Source organism: Elephantulus edwardii, unplaced genomic scaffold, assembly GCF_000299155.1.
Source record: "Elephantulus edwardii isolate Elephantulus edwardi_28Jun2011 unplaced genomic scaffold, EleEdw1.0 scaffold00111, whole genome shotgun sequence".
Taxonomy (NCBI): Eukaryota; Metazoa; Chordata; class Mammalia; order Macroscelidea; family Macroscelididae; genus Elephantulus; species Elephantulus edwardii.
Window position 1 is genome coordinate 5,679,766 of NW_006399861.1, and position 22,775 is coordinate 5,702,540.

Consider the following 22,775-nt stretch of genomic DNA (forward strand, 5'->3'; position numbering starts at 1 on the left):
AAAAAAGATGGCCAGATTCTAACTTTGTAGATGGAGTGCATATTAGAATCATAGGCATGCTCCATTATTGTATGAAATAATGAAATTGTCACTGCTGAATGAGGTAACTCTACGTGCATTGTAATTTACTAATGGCAGAGCCCTAAAGGCAATAAATAGGTAAGAAAGTTCACAAAACATTTCCCCAGAGAACAGAAACACAAAATAGCATCTCAATGGCCATGTATGACTGTAACATTTATAGTGGTAAATGTATAAAATCCAGAATGTGTGGATTGTTATAATTTTGTTACATGTCATGTAAAAGCTCATGAATGTATTTCTGACTGAAAATTCATAATACCTTGTTTTTATCCTAAAATTATCTCACTTGTTTTAAATAACCTTTTTAAAGATGTGCAACCTGTTTGTCACCTTTGGAAGCTATCGACAGAAACATTTGCAGCCCTTAGTGGGAGCTCAGGTAGCATTAAGCCACTAACCAGAAGGTCAGCTGTTCAAACCCACAAGTCACTCTGGGGAATAAAGATAAAACAACCTGCTTTCATAAAAATTTACAGCCTCAGAAGCACTTTTACTCTATTTTATAAGGTTGCTAATAATGGAAATCAAATTAAATGTAGTAAGTTTATAGTATTTTTAGAAGAATTTGTTTAACATAGTACCTGCCAGGATTTGATAGACACAGTATGTTATGATGCCACTATTAAGTTCTTCTTCTCCTTTCACTACTGCCAAGTTACCATTCAGTAGCTACTTTTTCCTCCCTTGTTGCAGTTATTTACATTGTAAATTTAGAAATATAGTATTTTATTTAATCTTTTAGATGCTTGGTTAATGCTACTTTGGAATCTGACTAGCAAAAATATCCAGTGAATACTTATTTATTTTACCTGGTTTTTCAGTATACTCTTAGAAGTAATTAGATTAGCATTGTATTCTTTCATATGCAAGTAATGCATATATCAGAACTTTAGACAAATTAAAAGTGAAATTCTTCCTGATTTCTGCCCCAAATGATCTCATTGGTCATCACTGACCACTGGTAAAAGGACAGTATATAATATAGATTATGCTGTATATACTGTCTAAATCCTATTGATTTATGCCACATTTAATAAAAACATGCTGCTTGTAATATGAAGATAGTATTAAATTACTAAAATTCTTTTATCACACATATAGCCTTAGAGTATATACGTCTATAGGGAGCATAAAGTTAAAACTGTGTATGCTATATAATTATTTAACTATATACTAAGTGTATAGTTTTAAATATACACTAATAGCATCATAAAATTTATATGTTTTATCTTCATTCATTCTTTAGATTTTTATAATTTCTTTGTTGTTACATTTTAGGTACAGAAATAGTAAAGCCATACACACCTGTATCTAAATCCTTGCTCTCAGAAGTCCAGGAACCAGTTCTTTGCAACAATAAATGCATCTATTTTTTAATCAAAATATATCCTACTGGACTCTTTACACCTGAACTTGATCATCTTCAAATTGGTAAGTATTTTTATGTAACTCCCAACACCACCACCACTAACTACCACGACCACCACCATTATTTGTGTTTTAGATTGAATCACATGCTAGACTTCTGATTATCTCTCTATTATTATTCTGGTATGTCTGTGTCTTTTAAATTGCCATAAAGTCAACATATCTACAACCAAAGTCATCCTTTCTTTGTCCTGTCCAAATTATCCTTACTCCTTTATTTACTAGCTTTATTGTTTTTAACACTATAGTTCATCCTTGACCCAGTTTGAAGACTTGAGTAATTTCTGAGCCTTCCCGCTTGTCTATCTCCCAACACAGTCATCCACTAAATTCTGTTGTTTCTGCCTCTTAATGACTTTTTAGTCTTTCTTCCCTATCTCTTTTGCCATCCAGTGAGATTATATCTTCATCGTTTCTTTCTTGGTTCCTAACCATTCTCACAACTACTAACTGTAATGTAGTGTAATGCAGTGCTAACCGTTGGTATTTCTTTCTCTGTCGTCATCTCCAAGTTCCTTCTTCAAAGTTCCATAAGAATAGATTTAATCATGTTTCCCTGCTGCTTTGTAATCTCTAATTAGCCCTTGAATCTGTATTAATTAAGACTTTGGCAAGACCTGCAAAGACTATGACTCTTCAGCTCCATCTCTTACTGTAAGAATGCACTTATACTTCTTGCATTCCACAAGTTCCCCATCCTCTTCAACCCATGCATTTGCTTCACCTAGAATGTGCCCAGAATCACCTCTTATCTGTTCTGATCAGGTACTTTTTTTTCAAGGTCAAAACAAATGTTACACCATTTTTGATGCCTTTTTCCTATGAACTTCTCAATAACTGACATTTTGCTTATACTGCTTTTATAAAGATTAACGATTACTTCCTTGCAATATTTTGAGTTTAAGGACAGAAATTGCCTTTCCTAAACACTATCATAGTATGGCAATGGCCCTTCATAGGCTCTGAATAAATAGTCTTTATTAGAGTTCTTTTATTCTTTCTTCCAAAGTATATTGAAGACCAGATAAGTTGTGGGATGGTATCAAGAATATTGTCCATGAAGTGAGGTCATTACAGAGGCAGAGGAGAAAGAAGAAGACAAAATAGATGTCAGAAGAGGCTGAAAATTGCACTAGAGCATTGAAAAGCCAAAACAAAGGGAAAACATCCTGAAGTAAAAGTGCTGAACAGAAGATTTCCAAGGACTGCTTGGGAGGACAGAGCAAAGTATTATAATGGAATGTGCAGAGAGCTGGAATTGGAGACTAAAAAGGGAAGAACTTGCTCTGCATTTCTCAAGCTGAGAGAACTGAAAAACAAATTTAAGCCTCAGGCCACAAGATTGAAAGATGCTATGGGCAATATCTTGAATGAACCAGGAACCATCAAAATAAGATGGAAGGAATACACAGAGTCATTGTACCAAAAACAACTGACTGACCCTGAAAAATTTCAGGAGGCACCATATGAGGAAGAGCCAATGGTAATGAAGTAGAAGTTGCAGTGAAGGCACTGGCAAAAAAATAAGGCCCCACGTATCAATGAGATACCAATTGACTTGTCTCAATTAACAGTGGTAGCCCTGGATGCATTCACCAGTCTATGCCAGTAAATTTGGAGGATAGCTGTCCAGCCAACAGATTGGAAGAGGTCCATATTTTTTTCCATTCCCAAGAAAGGTGAATGTGGAAACTATCAAACGTTATCATTGAGATCACATGCAAGCAAAATACTGCTGACGATCAATTTAAAAATTGACTAGACAACCAGAAGATAAAATAGATGAATGGGACCTTTTTTTTTTTTTCCATCTTGAATGGGACCTTTTAAACTTCTCCACCAGGGTAAAAAGGGAAGCCACAGACTGGGAAAACGTATTTGGTAATGACATGTCAGATAAGGGACTTATATCTAGAATTTATAAAATACTTGAGCAACACAACAAGATAAAGGTAAATAATCCAATTGAAAAATGGGCACAGGATATGAACAGACCCTTCACCAAAGAAGACATTCAGATGGCCAACAAGCACATGAAGAAATGTTCAAAATCCCTAGCTGTGAGAGAGATGCAAATCAAGACAACTATGAGATATCATCTCACCCCAGTAAGACTAGGAAAATTTAACAGAACAGCAAGCAACAAATGCTGGTGAGGTTGTGGAGAAACTGGAACCCTTATTTACAGTTGGTGGGAGTGTAAATTGGTGCAGCCACTGTGGAAGGCGGTATGGCGCTTTCTCAAAAAGTTGCAAATAGAGATACCATTTGACCCAGCAATTCCACTACTGGGAATATATCCCAAAGAGACCATAACTGACATCCAAGCAGATATATGCACACCCATGTTTATCGCAGCTCTGTTCACAATAGCAAGGAGTTGGAAACAACCTAGGTGCCCATCAACAAACGAATGGATAGAGAAGCTATGGTATATTCACACAATGGAATACTATGCTGCATTAAAAAACAAGGAATTCATGCAATATTATTCAAAATAGGTGACCCTGGAGGACATTATGCTGAGTGAAATATCTCAGTTGCAAAAGGACAAATATTACATGGTGCCACTGTTGTAAAATGGGACTGATATCAGGGTTGGGCTAAGACTGAGAAAAACTGGATAAATTGTGTATACTGCACTGAAACAGATGAGGGAGTGAATAATTTAAAAGCGATGTATGATAGGGTATTATGGTTATCACAAGAGTCCACAATTAAGGTTGCATAGAGGAATGTACTTGGGGCGGTGGGAGGGGTGTGGGGGGATTGTGTCCCAGGGAGGGAGTGTTTCTTTTACTTTTGAAAGAGAGGAGCAACCTGAGGGGGGGGGGAAGGGGCAGGGTTGGGGGGAAGAGAAGTGCAGCAATGAATGAATGGAAATCCAAAATCTCTGTAAATGCTCATTAAAATTATTTTTAAAAAATTGGCTAGAACAGTACATAGATAGGAAACTTCCAGAAGTTCAAGCAGGATTTAAAAGAGGCTGTGACACCAGGGATATCATCAGTGATGTCAAATGGATCCTGGCTAAAAGTAAAGAATACCAAAAGAATGTCTAGTTAAGCTTTACTGACTTTGCAAAGGTATTTGACTGTATGGATCATAACAAGCTATAGTTAACATTGAGAAGAATGGGAGTCCCAGAGCACTTAATTGTGCTTATATGAAGCCTATACCTCAACTGGGAGACTGTTGTGCAAACAGAGAAAAGTTTAAAATTAAGAATGGAGTGCATCAGGGGCTCTATAGAAAAGAATGTGGTATAAGGATTGGAGGAAAACTCATCAGTTACCTGAGTAATGCAGATTACCCAACCTTGCTTACTGAAAGTGAGGCGGACTTGTTGCACTTGTTGCAGAAGATCAAAGAATGTAGTCTTCAATATGGATTGCATCTCAACGTTAAAAAAAAGATTCTTACCATCAGACTAATTGGCATCATGCTAGATGGAAAAAAAGATTGAGACTGTCAGGAACTTCAGCTTACTTGGATCCACAGTAAACACCCTTGGTATCAATAGTCAGGAACTCAGGAGACATATTGCACTGGGAAAGTCTGCAGTTAGGGAACTCTCCAATTTATTGAGGAGTAATGATGCCAGTTTGAGGACTAAAGTGCATCTTATTGAGGCCATGGTCATTCAGACACTTGCTGTGCATCTGAGAATTGGACAGTGATAAGGATGGCAGAAGAATTGCTGCCTTGGAGCTGTGGTGTTGAAGAAGAGTACTGAACATACCATGGACTGTTGTTGTTGTTGTTATGTGCCATCGAGTCACTTGCGACTCATAGCGACCCTATGTACAATAGCCCTAAACTCTGCTCTGTCCTGTGCCAATCGCACAGTCTCCAATACACCCATCCCGATTACCCCAGTCACTGAATCAGTCCACCTCATAGAGGGTCTTCCCCTCCTGTGCTGTCCCTCCGCCCTACCAAGCATGATGTCCCTCTCCAAGGACCAGTCCCTCCTTACAACATGTCCAAAGTATGTCAGACGGAGCCTCAGAATCCTTGCCTCCAAGGAGCCACCCCGTTTAACCCTCTCCAGGATAAACCTGTTTGTTTTCTTAACAGTCTGTGGTACATTCAGTACTCTTCTCCAACACCACAGCTTAAAGGTATCAATTCTCCTTCTATCCTTCTTAGTCATTGTCCAACTCTGATGCATAACAAGTGATTGCAAAGACCATGGCCTGTATCAGATGCACCTTAGTCTCCAGAGAGACAGCATTGCTCTTCAATACTTTGGAGAGGTTCCTAACCACAGACTTTCCCATTGCAATAAGTCTTTTATTTTCCTGGCTGCTGGTACCAAGAGTGTTGACTGTGGAGCCAAGCAAACTAAAACTGTGAACAACCTCAATCTCTTCACCATCCATCCTGATGCTACCAGTTGGTCTAGTGGTGAGAATCTTTATCTTTTTGATATTGAGCCTCAATCCATATGGAAGGCTGCAGTTCTTGACCCTCTACAAAAAGAATAAACAAATATGTCTTGTTGAAAGTGCAACCAGAGTGCTCTTTGGAGGCAAAGATGATAAAGCTTCACCTCACATACTTTGAACATGTTGCTAGGAGAAGTTTGTCCTTGAAGGACATGATGCTCAGAAAGGCAGAGGGTCTGTGAAGGAGAGGAAGACCTTTGACCAGTTGGTTTGACGAGGTGACAGCTCTTGTGTATCAGGAAGTGTTTGGATGGTACAAGATAGGACACAGTTGCACTTACTGTGTCAGTCTGTCTCATTGGGAGGCTTCCTCTCTTTCACTGACCTTTCCAAGAATAATATAATATACCTTTTCAAGGAATAGCAACATGCTCAAATTATGTAAAATGAAGTTTCACCACCCTTGCCTCCAAGGAGCAGTCTAGCTGCAGGTTGTCCAAGACATGTATGTTTGGTTTTTTTGGCAGGTCATTATTCAGTGCTATTCTCCAATACCATAACTCAAAGGCATCGCTTATTCTGCCATCCTTAGTTATTGTCCAGCTCTTAGATGAATAACAAATCATTGAAAAGACTGGGGCCTGAATTAGGTGCACCATAGCCTTCAAATAGACATCATTGCTCCTCAGTAATTTGGAGAGATCCCTGACAGTGGACTTGTCCAGTATAGTATGTCTCCTGGTCTCCTGACTATTGGTACCAAGGTGCTGATTGTGGATCCAAGTAACAGGAACTCATCGACAGTGTCAGCTTTTTCACGATTTATGGTGATATTGTCTATCAGTCCTTGAGGAGAATTTTCTTCTGCTTGATGTTGAGAAAAAATTCCTGTTCAAGACTGTAGTCTTTGATCTTCTGCAGTGTTTCATATTCTTCTCACTTTCAGCAAGCAAGGCTGTGTCATTTGCATAGCACAGGTTATTGATGAGTCTTCCTCCAATCCTGGTGCCACATTTTTATTCATAGCTTCTCAAATGGTATTCTTAATGAATAGATTGAAGAGCTATGAAGAAAGATTACAACCTTGATGTATACCTTTCCTGATTTTTAAATCATGCAGTTTTTCCTTGCACTGTTCAAACAACAGTTTCTTGGTCTACGTATAGGTTCCACATGAGCACAATTAAGTGTTATGGGATTCTCATTCTTCTCAGTGTTAGCCATAGTTTGTTATGATCCACACAGTCAAATGCCTTTGCATATACAATAAAAAAAAATAGAAATTCTTCTGATATTCTCTGCTTTTAGCCAAGTTCTGTTGGACATCAGCATTGATATTCCTAGTGCCATGGCCTTCTCTAAGTCTAGCTTGGACTGCAGGCAGTTCTTTGTCTATGTATTCTTCTAGCCTTTATTGAATGATCTTCAGCTGGATTTTGTTTGCATGTGACATTGATGGTATTGCTCAATAATTTGAACATTCTGTTGGATCATCTTTCTTGAGAATGGAAACAAATACAGATCTCATTCAGTCAGTTGCCAGGTAACTGGCCTCTAGATTACCTGGCGTAGATTGGTAAGCACATTTAAGGCTCTATCTGTTAGTTGAACTATGTCACTTGATAGCCCAAAGATTCCTGGTGGCCTTATTTTTTGCCAGTGCCTTCAGTGCTTTGAAAGTCTTCCTTTGTTACTATTGGCTCTTGTTCATATAGTACTTCATTAAATTTTTCAGTGTCAACTAGTCCTTTTTGGTACAGTGATTCTGGGTTTTCCTTCCATCTTTTTTTGATGAGTTCTGGATCATTCCATGATTTTGCCCATAGCATCTCTCAGTATTACAACTTGAGGCTTAAATTTATTTTCATTTCTTTCACCTTTAGCCTGGCAAGTTCTTCCCTTTTTATTAAATTCCAGCTCTTTGAACATTCCATTATAATACTTTCTTAAGCTGCCTTTTGAAATCTTCTGTTCAGCCTTATTACTTTAGGATTTTGACCCTTTATTTTGCCTTCTCAATGCTCTAGTTAGTTTTTAGTGTCTCATCTGACATGCATTTTCGTCTTTTCTTCCTCCTCTGTTTTTTGGTAGGTTCTTTTAGGGATTTTTTTTTTCTGTTTTTTACTGCTTTACTTACAAAGTTTGTATACATTGTTTTTCACATCAGATCTTTCCCCTTTCCTCTACCCGCCCCTGCCTCCACCCAAATTATGTGACCTTCTGATTAATTCCCCCACACCCATCCTCACCTGTCTGCTCCTGCTTCTACTCTTTGGTATGGTATTTGTCCTTAAGGGACGGAGTTAGTTCATGTAGCATAATGCTCTCCACTCTCTCACAAGTTAACTGCTAATTTACACATTGCTCCTGCATGCTGCATAGTCCTCGTACATGTTCTACAATCATGGTCTTACATAATATTTGTTCTTAAGGAACTAAGTTAGTTCACTTAGCATAATACTCTCCCGCTCCTCCCAAGTTAGGTAGTGATTTACAAAATCATTGAACCTGCGTACTGCATAGTATTCCTTTGTGTGAATGTACCATAATTTCTCAATCCATTTGATTGTGGTTGGACATCTGGGCTGTTTCCATGTTCTTGCTGTGGTGAATAATGCTGCTATGAACACTGGTGTACAAGCCTCTGTTTTTGCCTCAGTTTTCATTTTCTCAGGGTATATTCCAAGCAGTACAATAGTTGGGTCATAGGGAATTTCTGTGTTCAAGTTTTTGAAGAAACACCAAACTGACTTCCAGAGTGGTTGTACCATTTTACAGTTCTACCAACAATGTATAAGAGTTCCTATCTCACCACATCCTCTCTAACATTTATTACTTGCTGCCCTGTTAAACTTTACCACTGCTACTGGGGTAAGATGATATCACACTGTGGTTTTGATTTGCATGTCGCTTATTGCCAGTAATTTTGAGCATTTCTTCATGTGTCTGTTGGCTGTTCTAATGTCCTCTTTGAGAAGACTTTCCATGTCTTTTGCTCATTTTGTAATTGGATTATCAGCATTTTTCTTCTGGAGGCCCAGGAATATTCTGTAAACTTTGATTATGAGACCCTTGTCTGAGATAGTATTGCCAAATATTTGTTCCTAATCAATAGGTTTTATTTTCACTCTGTTGGAAAAAAACTTTTTGATGAACACAGAGATTTAATCTTTAGATCACTGAGATCCCATTGATAAGTTTTATCATCTCTAGATTGTGCATTTCTGGCTGTAGTTGTCAGCCTTTTTATACCATAGACTAGGCCTTCTAAGCTTGATCCCAGTTTGTCTCTTAGGGACTTTAGGGGTTTGAGCTTTATTCCTAGGTCTCTGATCCACCTTGAGTTGATTTTTGTGTATGGGGTGAGATGGTGGATCCTGCCATTACTGTGTGTTTAAGAGGTTATCATTTTCCCATTTGATAGGTTTTATTTCCTTGTTAAGTATCAGTTGACTGTAGATGAATGGGTCCGTTTCTTTGTTCTCAGGTCTGCTCCTTTGGTCTGTGTGCCTATTATTGTACCGGTACCCTGCTGTTTTGTTTACTACTGATTGTAGTAAGTTTTGAGATCAGGGAGTGATATATTTCCCACTTTGTTTTTTGTTTTTCAGAAGTGCTTTACTTATTCGGAGTCTCTTTCCAAATAAACTTGTCAATTTCCTTTTCGATCTCCCTGAAAAAATGAAGTTGGTATCTATATTGGGATTGCATTGAATATATAAATTGCCTTTGGTAAGATTATCATTTTCATAATATTGAGTCTTCCTATCCATGAACAGGGAACATTTTTCCATTTATTTAGGTCTTTTATAGTCTTTCCCAAAAATATTATGTAGTTTTCTTTCTATAGGTCTTTTGTGTCTCTAATTCGGTTCACTCCCAAGTATCTTAATTTGTGGTTGGCTATTGTAAATGGTATTGCTCTCTAGATTTCTTTCTCTGAGACCTCTTTGTTAGTGCAGAGGAATCCCACAGACTTCTTTTATATTGCTCTTGTATCCTACCACTCTTCTAAATTGGTCTAGTAGCTCTAACAGTTTTTATGTTGAATCCTTGGGGTTTCCTGTGTACAGTGTCACATATCATCTGCATATAGCAACAGTTTAACCATCTCTTTGCCTTTTATTTCCTTCTCTTGTCGTATTCCTCTTCAACTTCTTCCAGTACATATTGCATAGAAGTGGCAACAGTGGGCATCGTTGTCTGGTCCCTGTTCACAAGGAAAATGTTTTTAGTCTTTCTCCATTGAGAAGGATATTGGCTCTTGATTTTGCATATATACTATCCACTATTTTGAGGAAATTCCCTTCTATTCCAGTATTGCTGAGTGTCTTAATGAGGAATGAGTGTTGAATTTTGTCAAATGTCATTTCTGCATCAGTTGCTAAGATCATATGGCCCCTGTTACTTGCTTTGTTAACATGGTGAATTATATTGATTATTTTTCTGATGTTGAGTCATCCTTGTCTAACTTTTATGAATCCCACTTGGTCATGATGAATTATTTTTTTTTATGTGCTTTTGGATTCTATTGGCTAGGATTTTATTAAGGATTTTTACATCTATGTTCATGAGAGAGCTCAGCTGGCCTAGTGGACAGAAAGTGATATTATAAGCCAAAGGTGGGTGATTTTAATCTACGGCCCTCGGGCCTGGTTTTAATGGTTTGGCCATACATTCTTCTAAGTTGCCTAGCACTGGTCTGTCTATTTGCTATACAAAGGTAACTCGTGGTTGCTGTGATGCTGAACACTGTGACACTGATGTGTCAAATGCAATAATGGTGGACAGTATTTGATGGTGTTCCCCAATTAAAATAAGCTTGGAAGCAGGAGTGGCATCCATTTCTGAAATAGCTTGCCTTGCAAACGCTATGAACTTGGAAAAATGATGGAAGTTTTACAAATGGTTAGGTCTTTCATTCTTAGCGGCACTATGAGTCGTCAGCGACTCCACAGCACTTAACAATAACAATGACAACATAGTGAGAGCTCAGTTGGCCTAGTGGATACAAAGTGGTGATGCTGCCAAGCCAAAGGTGGTTGATTTTAATCTACGGCCCTCAGGCCTGGTTTTAATTGTTTTTGGTCAAACATTCTTCTAAGTGGTATAGCACTGGTTTGTCCATTTGTTGTACAAAGGTACCTTATGGTTGCTGTGATGCTGAACACTTGACACTGATGTGTCAAATGTGATACGGTTACACATGGTGGACAGTGTTTGGTGGAACTTCCTGATTAAAACAGGCTTGGAAGCAGGAGTGGCATCTACTTTTGAGATAGCTAGCTTGCCCCTAGAAACCCTATGACCTTGGAAAAACAATGAAAATTATACAGATGTTCAGATCTTTCATTGATAGGGTCTCTATGATTTGGCAGTGACTTTATGGCACTTGAGAACAACTTAGTGCTCAGGTGGCCTAATGGATGCAAAGTGATCCTACCAAGCCAAAGGTGGGTGATTTTAATCTTCGGCCCTTGGGCCTGGTTTTACTTGGTTTTGGTCAAACATTCTAAGTGGTATAGCACTGGTCTGTCCATTTGCTGTACAGAGGTAACTCGTGGTTGCTGTGATGCTGAACACTGACAATGATGTGTTAAATTTGTTAATGGTTGTCCATGGTGGACAGTGTTTGGTGGTGCTCCCTGATTTAAACATGCTTCGAATCAGGAGTGACATCCACTTCCGAAATAGCTTGCCTCTGGAAACCCTATGAACCTGGAGAAACAATGAAAGTTATGCAAGTGTTCAGGTCTTGCTATGAGTCATCTACAACTCGATGGCACTTAACAACAACAACAATGTTCATGAGGTACTGGTCTGTAGTTTTCTTTTTTGGTAATATCTTTGTCTGGGTTTGGTATTACGGTTGTACTTGCTTTATAAAATACCTCTTGGAATGTTCCTTCTTTTTCTATTATTTTTTTTAATTAAAAAACTTAAGTAGAATTGGTGATAAATCTTCTCTGAATGGTAGAATTCAGCTGTGAAGCCATCTTGTCCAGAACTTTTTTGTGTGTGCGGGGGGTGGGGGCGGAGACCTAAACTATACAGTCAGCTACCTCAACCTTGTGGATGTATTCAGAGCAGTGCACCCAACTAAAACTCAGTTCACCTTCTTCTGAAGTACACATGGTATATTCTCCAGAACTGATTGCATGTTAAGGCACAAAGAAAGCCGCACCAAATTTAAAAAAAAAAAAAAAAAATTAAATAATACAAGGTATCTTCAATCCACAATGGCATCTAACTAGAAATTAACCAGAAGAGGATAGAGCTTATAAAGCCACTAATGTAGACGCTAAATATCACCCTGCTAGAATATTATTGGGTTGTTGTTGTTATGTGCAACTCATAGCAACCCTAAACCCTGTACAACAGCCCTAAACCCTGCTCTTTCTTGTGCCAATCACACTATCTCCAACACACCCACCCAATTACCCCAGTGTATGAGTCCACCTCATAGAGCATCTTCTCCTCCTGTCCTGTCCATCCACCCTGCCAAGCATGATGCACCTCTCCAAGGACCAGTCCCTCCTTGCAGCATGTTCAGAGTATGTCAGATGAAGCCCTCAGAATCCTTGCCTCTAAGGAGTAGCCTGGTTTAACCCTCTCCAAGATGAACCTGTTCATTTTCTTAGCAGTCCATGGTATATTTAATACTCTTCTCCAGCACCACAGCTCAAAGTCATCAATTCTCCTGCTATCCTCCCTAGTCACTGTCTAGCTCTCTGTTATATAGTAAGTGATTGCAAAGACCATGGCCTATATCAGGCACACCTTAGTCTCCAGAGTGACATCATTGCTTTTCAGTACCCTTTAGCGGTCCCTATCTTTCCCATCGCAATATGTCTTTTAGTTTCCTGGTTGCTGAGGCCAAGAGCGTGACTGTGGAGACAAGTAAACTAAAGCTGTGAATAATCTCAATCTTTTCACCATCCATCCTGATGCTGCCAATTGGCCCAGCAGTGAGAATCTTTGTCTTCTTGATATTGAGCTTTAATCCATATTGAAGGCTGCACCCCTTGACTACAAGTGCAGCAAGTGCTTCAAGTCCTCCTTAGTTTCAGCAAGCAGGATTGTATCATCTGCATAATGCAGATTGTTGATGAAACTTCTTCCAATCCTGATGCCACACTTCTTCTCATAGAGCCCAACCTTCTGGATAATCTGTTCAGCATACAGGTTGAAAAGGTATGGAGATAGGACACATCCCTGGCTTACACTCTTCCCAATTTTGAACTATGCAGTGTTTCCTTGCTCTGTTCTGACGACTGCCTCTTGGTCCAAGTCTAGGTTTCTCATTAGCATGATCAAGTGTTCTGGGATTCCCATTCTTCTGAGTCAGCCACAGTTTGTTATGATCCACACAGTCAAATGCCTTTGCATAATCAATGAAACACAGATAAACATTCCTCTGTCTTCTGTTTGAAACAGAAGATTTCAAAAGGAAGCATGGGAAGATGAAATATTACTATGAAATGTGCAAGGAGTTGGAGTCAGAAAATCAAAAGGGCCAAACTCGCTCAGCATTTCTTAAGCTCAAGGAACTGAAGAACATTTGTTCTTCAATTATAGGAAACTTCGAGTTGCTATAATTAAGGATGCTTTAGGCAGAATATTAAATGATCCAGGAAGTATTAAAAGAAGGTGGAAAGAGTATGCAGTCACTGTATGGAAGGGAATTGGCACATAAGAAGAAGTTCAGAAGTTCAAGCTGCTTTGAAGGAATTAGCAAAAAATAAAACCCCAGGAATAGATGGTTTACCAAGTTGATGTATTTCAACTAACAGATGCTGCCCTCAGTGTGCTTGCCAAGTTGTGCCAAGAAATCTGGAGAACAGCCACTTGTCCAACTGACTGGAAGAGATCTATATTGGTTCCTGTTCCAAAGAAAGGTGAACCAAAAGATTGTGGAAATTATCAAACAATATCATTGATATCACATGGAAGCAAGATTCTGCTGAAGATTATCCAAAAAACGACTAGAACAGCACATCAGTAGAGGACTGTCAGAATTGCAGGCTGGGTTTAGAAGGGGTCCTGGCACTAGGGATATTGTAGGTAATGCTAGCTGGATCTTAGCTGAAAGTAGGGAATACCAGAGGAATGTCTGCCTGTGTTTCATTAATTATTGGGTTATAGAAGAAATAAAGAATAAAATAAAAAAGTTCCTCTAAATTAATGAAAATACAACATACCAAAACCTCTAGGATGCAACTAAGGCAGTCCTCAGGAGGCAGTTTATAGCAGTTGGCACACACATTAAAAAGGAAGAAAGAAAAAAAGTCAATGATCTAACTCAAAACCTTCAGCAAATAGAAAAAGAGTAACAGTACAACACAACAGACTTGAGGAGAAAGGAAATTATAAGAACAAGAGTTGAAATCAATGAGATAGAAAACAGAAAAACAATTGAAGTCATCAGTAAGACCAGGAGCTGGTTTTTTGAAAGAATCAATAAAATTGACAAACCATTGGCACACTTAACAAAAGAAAAAAAGGAAAAGACACAAATTACTAAGGAATGATTGAGGCCACATCACAACAGAACCAGAGTAAATTAAACTTTCATATTGGTATATTATGAAAAGCTCTGGTAAATTGGAAACCTTAGAAGAAATGGACAAATTCCTTGAAACGCATGCCCTACCGAGATTGACGTGATCAGATGTAGAACACTTGCTCACAAAAGAAGAAATTGGGCAGATCATAAAAAGACTCCTTCTCTTGTAAAACCATCTTATGATTCTCAACTGTCAATAAAGGTTTCTTTAAAAAAAAAAAAGACTCCTCTGTTTTTGTAACAACCTTTTTGCTCTCCTTATAGGTCATAACCTTAATGTCATTATCTGGTCTTCGATCGTTATTTTTCTATGCCCCAACCATGGATGATACCCTTGATATCATCCCATAACTCATCTGGTCTTCAGTCAGTTCAATTCTTACCAACTGACAGATATATTTTAATGCAGGTATACATGCATAAATATACACAAATCATAAAAATGTACTTCCAAAATAAAGAAGAGTTGGGCTGTGTTGGGTTTTTTGTCAGTTTTGGTAATAATTCCACTGTGGCATCATCTAGATTATCCCTGTGAATGTTGTTGTGTGCCATAGGAACTAACCTATAACTGACCCTCCAGTGAGTTTTCAGAAGCAGTAAATTGCACCAGAGAGACTGCTCATTTTCCTCCCACAGAACATCGTGTAGATTCAAACCTCATAACTGTGAGTTGGCAGCACACTTCCTTAACACTAAGCTACCAGAACTTGAGTTTATCTTTTTAAGACCCTAAATTTATTTCATTTAGAATGCTTAGCTATATATACATCAGTGCTTTGAAAAAGTAAAACATCACGCAGCACATCTGCAGGTAAACATCAGAGAAGGATAACCTCACAAATTATGTGTCGTAATAGTATATGTAGTACAATAAAGCACACCAAAAATCCAGCTATTCTAAGTATACTTTGTCATAACTCTAATGCATCGTAAATTAGAATTCTCTGTATAACCAATTTACAGAGTTTGGTGTTTTTTTTTTTAATTTACAGAGTTTTTGAGATGAGCAGATGGAATTTAGAGAGGTAGCCTAGGGGGAGGAAAAAGAAAATTCAGTGATAAATGGCATTCTTTCAGCTTGATCCACATGAGATGGAAATAGCATAAATGTCTAATTTAGAATATAGTATATTTGTAGACAAAATAGACTCCTGAAGCCTCTTTTGGCCTAAATTAAATACTCCATCATATCTAACTTTTTTTTCCAATCCTATGTTCACAAGGAAATTGTTTTATAATTTGTTTTGCCTTTAGTGTTTTTATACTGAGAAGTGCAGGTTGTGAGCCATATAATATTCAAATATTAAAATTCTAAAAAACCTTATTATAAATCACTTGATATTTTGGCATGTATATGTTAAATCTTTTGTGGTTTGATTAACATCAGTTACTCTGCCTAAGTCTAAATTAATGTATGACATTCAGAGGACTGGTCTGTGGTCAGAAGTCACCAAGTTGTTATCATTGTGAGGTTTCTTCATTAAACAACTGATTGGCTTTTTCCTAACTCCTTTCTGATTTTTCTGGTCACCTTAAATCAGAACAAGTAGTTTACCTTCTGATACATAGTTCATCAGTTATGCAAAGATTCTTAATATCCTACTAGGGAAATAAAGGGGGGAAATGTGGAAATTGAAGCATTTTAACATAAGTTTAAATATTGAAATTATTTTTAAAAATCTGAACTGCATAATTTTTTATTTTTTTATGTAAATAAAAATTTTCTTTTATACTGGTTTACTTACAAGTTTGTATACATTGCTTTTCACACAGATCTTTCACATTTCTTTTACCCACCCTTCCTTTCACCCGTCAAATTGTATGACCCTTTGCTTAGTACCCCCCTTCCCCCACCAAGCCTCACCCCTCTGCTCCCCCCTCCCCCCTTATACACATTCTACAATAATGGTCTTATAAAGTGTTTGCTGACTTCGTTTGTTGACTGACTTAGTTCACTTATCATCATATTCTCCAGTTCCGCCCAAGTTAGGTACTGATTTACAAAATCATTTCTCCCATGTACTGCATAGTATTCCATCATGTGAATGTACCATAATTTCTCAGTCCATTCCATTGTGGTTGGCATTTGGGCTGTTTCCATGTTCTTGCTATGGTGAATAATGCTGTTATGAACATTAGTGTACAAGTCTCCGTTTATGCCTCAGTTCTTATTTTCTCGGAGTATATTCCAAACAGTGTAATAGCTGGGTCATATGGAATTTCTATGCCCAGCTTTCTGAGGAAACATCATAGCCTTCCATAGTGGTTGTAGCATTTTACAATCCCACCAGCAATGTATAAGAGTTCCCATCTCGCCACATCTTCTCCAACATTTAGTACTTCTTCTTGTTATGTGCCATCAAGCCACCTGCACTGATAGCGACCGTATGTACAACAGCCCTAAACACTGCTGTATCCTGTGCCAATCTTATTGTCTCTGACACAGCTACCCCCATTACCCCAGTAACTGAATCAATCCATCTCATCAATGGTCTTCCTCTCTTTCTCTGTCCTCCACCCTTCCAAGCATGATGTCCCTCTCCTAGGACTGGTCACTCCTTGCTGCATGCCCAAAGTAGGTCAGACAAAGCTTCAGAGTCCTTGCCTCGGAAGAGCAGCCTGGTTTCACCCTGTCTACGACTGTCCTGTTAAATTTTGGCCATGCTACTGGAGTGATATGGTATCTTATTGTGGTTTTGATTTGCATCTCTCTTATTGCTAGTGATTTGAGCATTTCTTCATGTGTCTCTTGGTCATCCGAATATCTTCTTCTGTGAACATTTTTTATGTCTTTTTTTTTCCATGTTTTAAATTACGTTTGAAATTTTTAAATCTCATTCTAACAGCAGCTCTTGTGTATGAGTAGTACTTGGTAGTAAAACTGCATTGCGGAAAATGGACATTGATTTTTTTCAACTCTTATTCCTAGACTGGGAAGTAGCATTCTCTTGGTGAAGTCAAATTCAGTTCTGATCTTACTTAACTTATATAGAGATCAAGTTCAGAACAGTTCTTGCTTTATTCAGTATGTATTTTCAAAAATTTGATGGAGAAATTAAAACATATAACATAAGATTTTAGAATACATTTCCATTTTGGTTCTCTTACCTAATAATCTTATTATGGTCCATAATCAATGTAAAAATAGTAAATATCTACTCTCTATCCTGAACTCTGCAAGACAGGCATAGATAGACTGCTTTAAAATGGTTGTGGTTGTGGTCTCATTTAATGATTTCTGGTCACCTAGTGGGTAAGGAATTACATTACCAACCCAAAGGAAGGCAGTTCATATTTACCAGCTGCTCTGTGGGAGAAAGATGGACAGTCTCTTCCCATGTGATCTATTGTTGTTGTTGTTGTTATGTGCCATTGAGTCGTTTGCGACTCCTAGCGACCCTATGTACAACAGCCCTAAACCCTGTTCTATCCTGTACCAATCGCATTGCCTCTGACACACCCATCCCGATTACCCCAGTCACTGAATCAGTCCACCTCATAGAGGGTCTTCCCCTCCTGCGCTGTCCCTCTACTCTACCCAGCATGATGTCCCTCCCCAAAGACCTGTCTCTCCTTGCAACATGTCCAAAGTATGTCAGACGAAGCCCCAGAATCTTTGCCTCCAAGGAGCAGCCTGGTTTAACCCTCTCTAGGATGAGTCTGTTTGTTTTCTTGGCAATACTCTAGCTTCTGAAGAGTCACGGGAGAGTCACTTATGAATCTGTTTGACTGGATGGAATGTACCAACAACAACATCATAATCTCATTGAAAAATGGGTTCTATATTGGTACTTTGTAGACAACTATTTTGCCGCCCTTTATAGGGATGCCAGGTAGTTTAGGAAACTGGTTTTGGGAAGTGAGTGTAATATAACCTTAATTGAATTTGAAATAATAAATACTAAAAGTCTAATTATTACTTCTAAAACTCCCTCTTTGCCGTAAGACTGATTGGTAATCTGTATTCCTGTTGTCACTTTGACCCTCTAGTTTTTCTTTTTCACTCCTTGATTTATTTGTATTTCATTGTAGGTGATTATGTTTCTGTAAGCAGTCCTGAGGGAAATTTTAAAAAATCTCAGCTCCAAGGATTAGAAGATCTCTTTTTATTAGCAGCTGGAACTGGTTTCACACCAATGGTTAAAATACTGAATCATGCATTGACTAATATGCCCAGTCTCAGGTATGTCCATTTATCTCTTAATTACCATCCTTTATGAGGTTATTAGATTTAATGTACAGTATTCTAAATTGATTAAATATTAAGTAGATCTTAATAGATACCCTTTAATTCCCACAGTTACTACTCCCAGATTTTCCGTTAATTTGGTTCTTTTATCTCATTTTATTTTGCTACTTTTGGTTATGTAATTGAAAAAATAAAAAAGACATTCACCCTATTTTACCTTTTGGCTTTCTATTTGTGCATCTTTTATTTTGGTGGGGGTTTTTTTTGTTTGTTTGCTTCATACATTCATTTATTGACATTATATTCATACAATCATTCCTATATATTGTTTTTTATAAAATTAATCACCATTGTTTTAATTATAATTGAAATGATTTAGGGTTTGGTTTTTTTTATTTCCCCCCCTCACTTTTAAGGAAAGTGAAACTGATGTTCTTCAATAAAACAGAAGATGATATAATATGGAGAAGCCAGTTGGAGAAATTAGCAGTTAAGGATAAGAGGTATGAAACTGGTACTCATTTAACCATTCATACATGTGTTTTTAGTCCAGGCCTGACTTTCTGTTACTGGTGTCCTGAATTGACTAGGAAGCAAAAAAAAAAAAAAAAGAAACATTAATGTGTCTCTGCTCCCCTTTTACACCAGAAAAAATTATATACTAGTTGGTAAGATAAAGGAGACATCACACGTGTATTAATAAAATGTGTGCTATATAAAATGTCTACCAGTTTACATTAAGTTGTTTATACTGAGTTAAGCTTAATTGGAAAGAATCCCATATAGTCACATTGGTAATTCAAAATGTTCTTGTTGTAATACAAGGTGGATCAAATAAATATGATAAATAAGGATTAAAATTAAAAAGCTTTCTTTACTACAAACACAAAAAACTTCAAACTCATTGTCATTGGTTTCCTATTGTTGTTATATGCCATTGAGTCAGAACTGATTCATCGCTGACCTTCCAGCAGATTTTCAGAGGCGATAAATTGCACAGAAGGAGATTGCCCATCCTTCTCCTGTGGAGTAGCTGGTGGATTTGAACTGCATGCCTTTGAGATTGCTGCACAGCTTCTTATCACTAGGTCACCTACCATTAATATACTAATGTCCATTGTGAGTTTGCAGGAGGAAATTTATTAATGCATTTTTAATAAGATCTTCTTCCTTTTTGTTTGTTTGAATTGTTGTTTACCATCAAATCAGCTATGGCTGATAGTGATGCCATGAACAGTGGCTCTGAATCTGCCCTATTCTGTGCCATCCTCATCATCTCTGACTCACTTGAGCCAACCATTACAGTCACTGTGTCAGTCAGTCTCGATGATATTCCCCTCCTTCACAGACCTTCCACCTTTTCAAGCCTAATGTCCTCTGTTTTCAAGGATTGATTCCTAATAACATACTCAAAGTGTGTGAGACGAAGTTTCACTGTCCTTGCCCCTAAGGAGAACCCTGACTGCACATTTCCCAAGACATACTTGCTTATCCATTTGGTAGTCCATGAGATACTCAAAACTCTTCTCCAACACCATTACTCAAAGACATTAAGTCTTCTTTTATCTTTATTCATTGTCCAACTTACAGACATATAGCAACTAATTGAAAAGATCTGGGTTTGGATCAAGTGTACCTTAGTCTTCAAACTGACATCTTTTCTCTTCAATGCTTTGTAGAGATCTCTTGACAACAGACTTCCCCAGTGCAAAATATCTTTGGATTTCCTGGCTGCTGCTATGAGAGATGTTGATTAGCATTTATTAATAGCTGTCAATAGAAGTCTCTGTATGCACTTTTTAAAAAATTCTTTATTATTATTATTAATTTTAATGAAAATTTGCAGAGATTTTGAATTTCCATTCATTCATTGTTGCACTTTTCCCCCTGCCCAGTCCTCCCCCTCCTGTCTGCTCTTCCCTTTGAAAAGTAAAAGAAAATCTTTCATTGTTTTACAATCCCTCCCCTCCCCCCAGGTCCACTACCCTATGCAGCCTTTGATCTAGACTCCTGTCATGACAATAATACCTAATCACATATCCCTAACCTCTTATCTGTTTCAATGCAGTATGCATTATTGATCCCATCTTTCTCAGTCTCCCCCCAACCTGATGTCCCATTCTACAACAGTGGCACTATGCAGTATTTGTCCTTTTATGACTGAGATATTTCACTCAGCATAATGTCTTCCAGGTTCACCCATTTTGAATAATATTGCATGAGTTCCTTGTTTTTCAATGCAGCGTAGTATTCCATTGTATGAATATACCACAACTTCTCTATCCATTTGTTTGTTGATGGGCACTTAGGTTGCGATAAACATGGGTGTGTGTGTATGCACTTTTGAAAATGCTGGTATAAGCAATAGGAAATACTTCAAGTATGACTAAACCTAGTGCCAGAATGTTGCTTACAACAACAGCTGAGAGAAAATATGTTCGGTTGAAGAAAACAAAGAAAGCAAAATCAAACAAAGAAAGCAAAATCAAACAAAAAAACCCTAACACAGTCATCTAGAGTATGAAGGTAATTTTAAAAGATTTGAAAGCAATAGGATATTCAGAATATGCCTTTTAGAAAAAGTAAATTTGGCAATCCAGCAAACTTTCTAAAGCATTTCTAAGATGATTAAAAGTTATGTGTAATAGTTTCAGAGCTTGATAAGTCATATAAAATATCTGAAGTAAATAACTTATATATATGGTAATGTGTTATTATTTGTTGCTCTGTACCATCAAGTCATAACTGACTTGTAGCTGACCGTCCAAGAGTTTTTCAGAGGCAGTAATTCACATGGGAGGATACTTACTGCTCATCTTTCTTTCACAGAGCAGTTGGTGAATTTGAACCACATGTCTTTGTATTGGCAGCACAACTCCCTAACACTTTGCCACCAGAGCTCCCTTTGTTAGTATAGTATAGGTAGTATTTCAGACCTTTTAAGACTTAAAAGCCTCAGAAACTCAGCTTTCCCAGAGGTTCCAGGTTCTTCTGGATATTTTATGATTCTGTTTTCTATTCCCCACCACCTGCTTTTTCCATTGCTCCATTTTCTCACTTAAGAAAGATAAAAAATATCAGTGGTCATGGAGTTGATTTTGACTCACAGTGACCTCGTGTGTTTCTGAATAAAGCTGTACTACTTTGTGTTTTCAGGGGCCATGATCTTGTAGAATTCTTTTGGCAGGCCCTTCTTCCGTGGCACCTCCTTGTGTATTAAAGCTGCCACCCTGTTGAGTAGTTTCCTTACCCCTTTGATCACAAATTAATGATGACTTGAACTTACTTAGCCTTTAAAAATTTACTGTTCTTATCTCTATAAAACATATTTACTATATTTTACTATTACTAGTATCAGCAATTTAGAATGAAAAATACAAACACAAATTAAAGAAACACAGATTCCTAGGCTTTCTAATGTCTTTTGCATCCGTTTACTAGATGGAAAATTAATGTTTGCATTTTATGATAATTTTAAAGACCTAAATTCCAGTTTTCATTCTACCTTTCACTTTGAACGTTACACAGAAATTACTCAGCTCTCAGGACTTCTCAGTCTGCAAAATGAAATAATGCCATCTTTTCTACTTACTTCATAAAACTGTGGTATGAACTGGAGGACAATAGTGTAAATGCTTTGGAAACAAGCCCTGCCTTCTTGTTGTGTGTTCCAGTGAGGCAGAACCCACCCAAAACTGACCCTCCCATGGTTCTTCTCACTGGAGGAGATTGCCCTTCTTTGTTCTGCAGAGCAGTTGGTGAATTCAAACCTGTGCTTTTGGAATTGCAGCATGATTTCTTAGCACTAGGCTATCAGAGCACCCCCATTGTCAACCTAGGTATCTGAAATGTGGGTATAGAGATTACATATAAAGCAGCTGTTAGTTTCCTTATTGTATTAACTATTTGAACTTGTGTTTTCTGAAAATAAACATTTAAAAAGATACAACTAGGATGTTTAATAAATATAAATATATCTGGAAGCTTTTCAACAAAGGTGTTCTTTAAGATTGTTGTTGTTAGGTGCCCTTGAGACTGTTATGACTCAAGATGATCATATGAACAACTGATTGAAATGTGCAAGGACTTGGAGTCAGAAAATCAAAAGGGCCGA

General features: G+C 37.7%; 1 protein-coding gene across 1 annotated transcript in view; it reads left to right on the forward strand.

Annotated features, from left to right (window-relative positions):
• The window catches only part of LOC102869886 (cytochrome b5 reductase 4-like), a 154,380-nt gene that overhangs the window by 120,212 nt on the left and 11,393 nt on the right, over positions 1-22,775 (forward strand). The window contains exons 13-15 of the mRNA XM_006892163.1: positions 1,363-1,515; positions 18,505-18,655; positions 19,078-19,164. Coding sequence (XP_006892225.1) covers positions 1,363-1,515; positions 18,505-18,655; positions 19,078-19,164 — 391 coding nt within the window. The remainder of the gene's footprint in view (positions 1-1,362; positions 1,516-18,504; positions 18,656-19,077; positions 19,165-22,775) is intronic.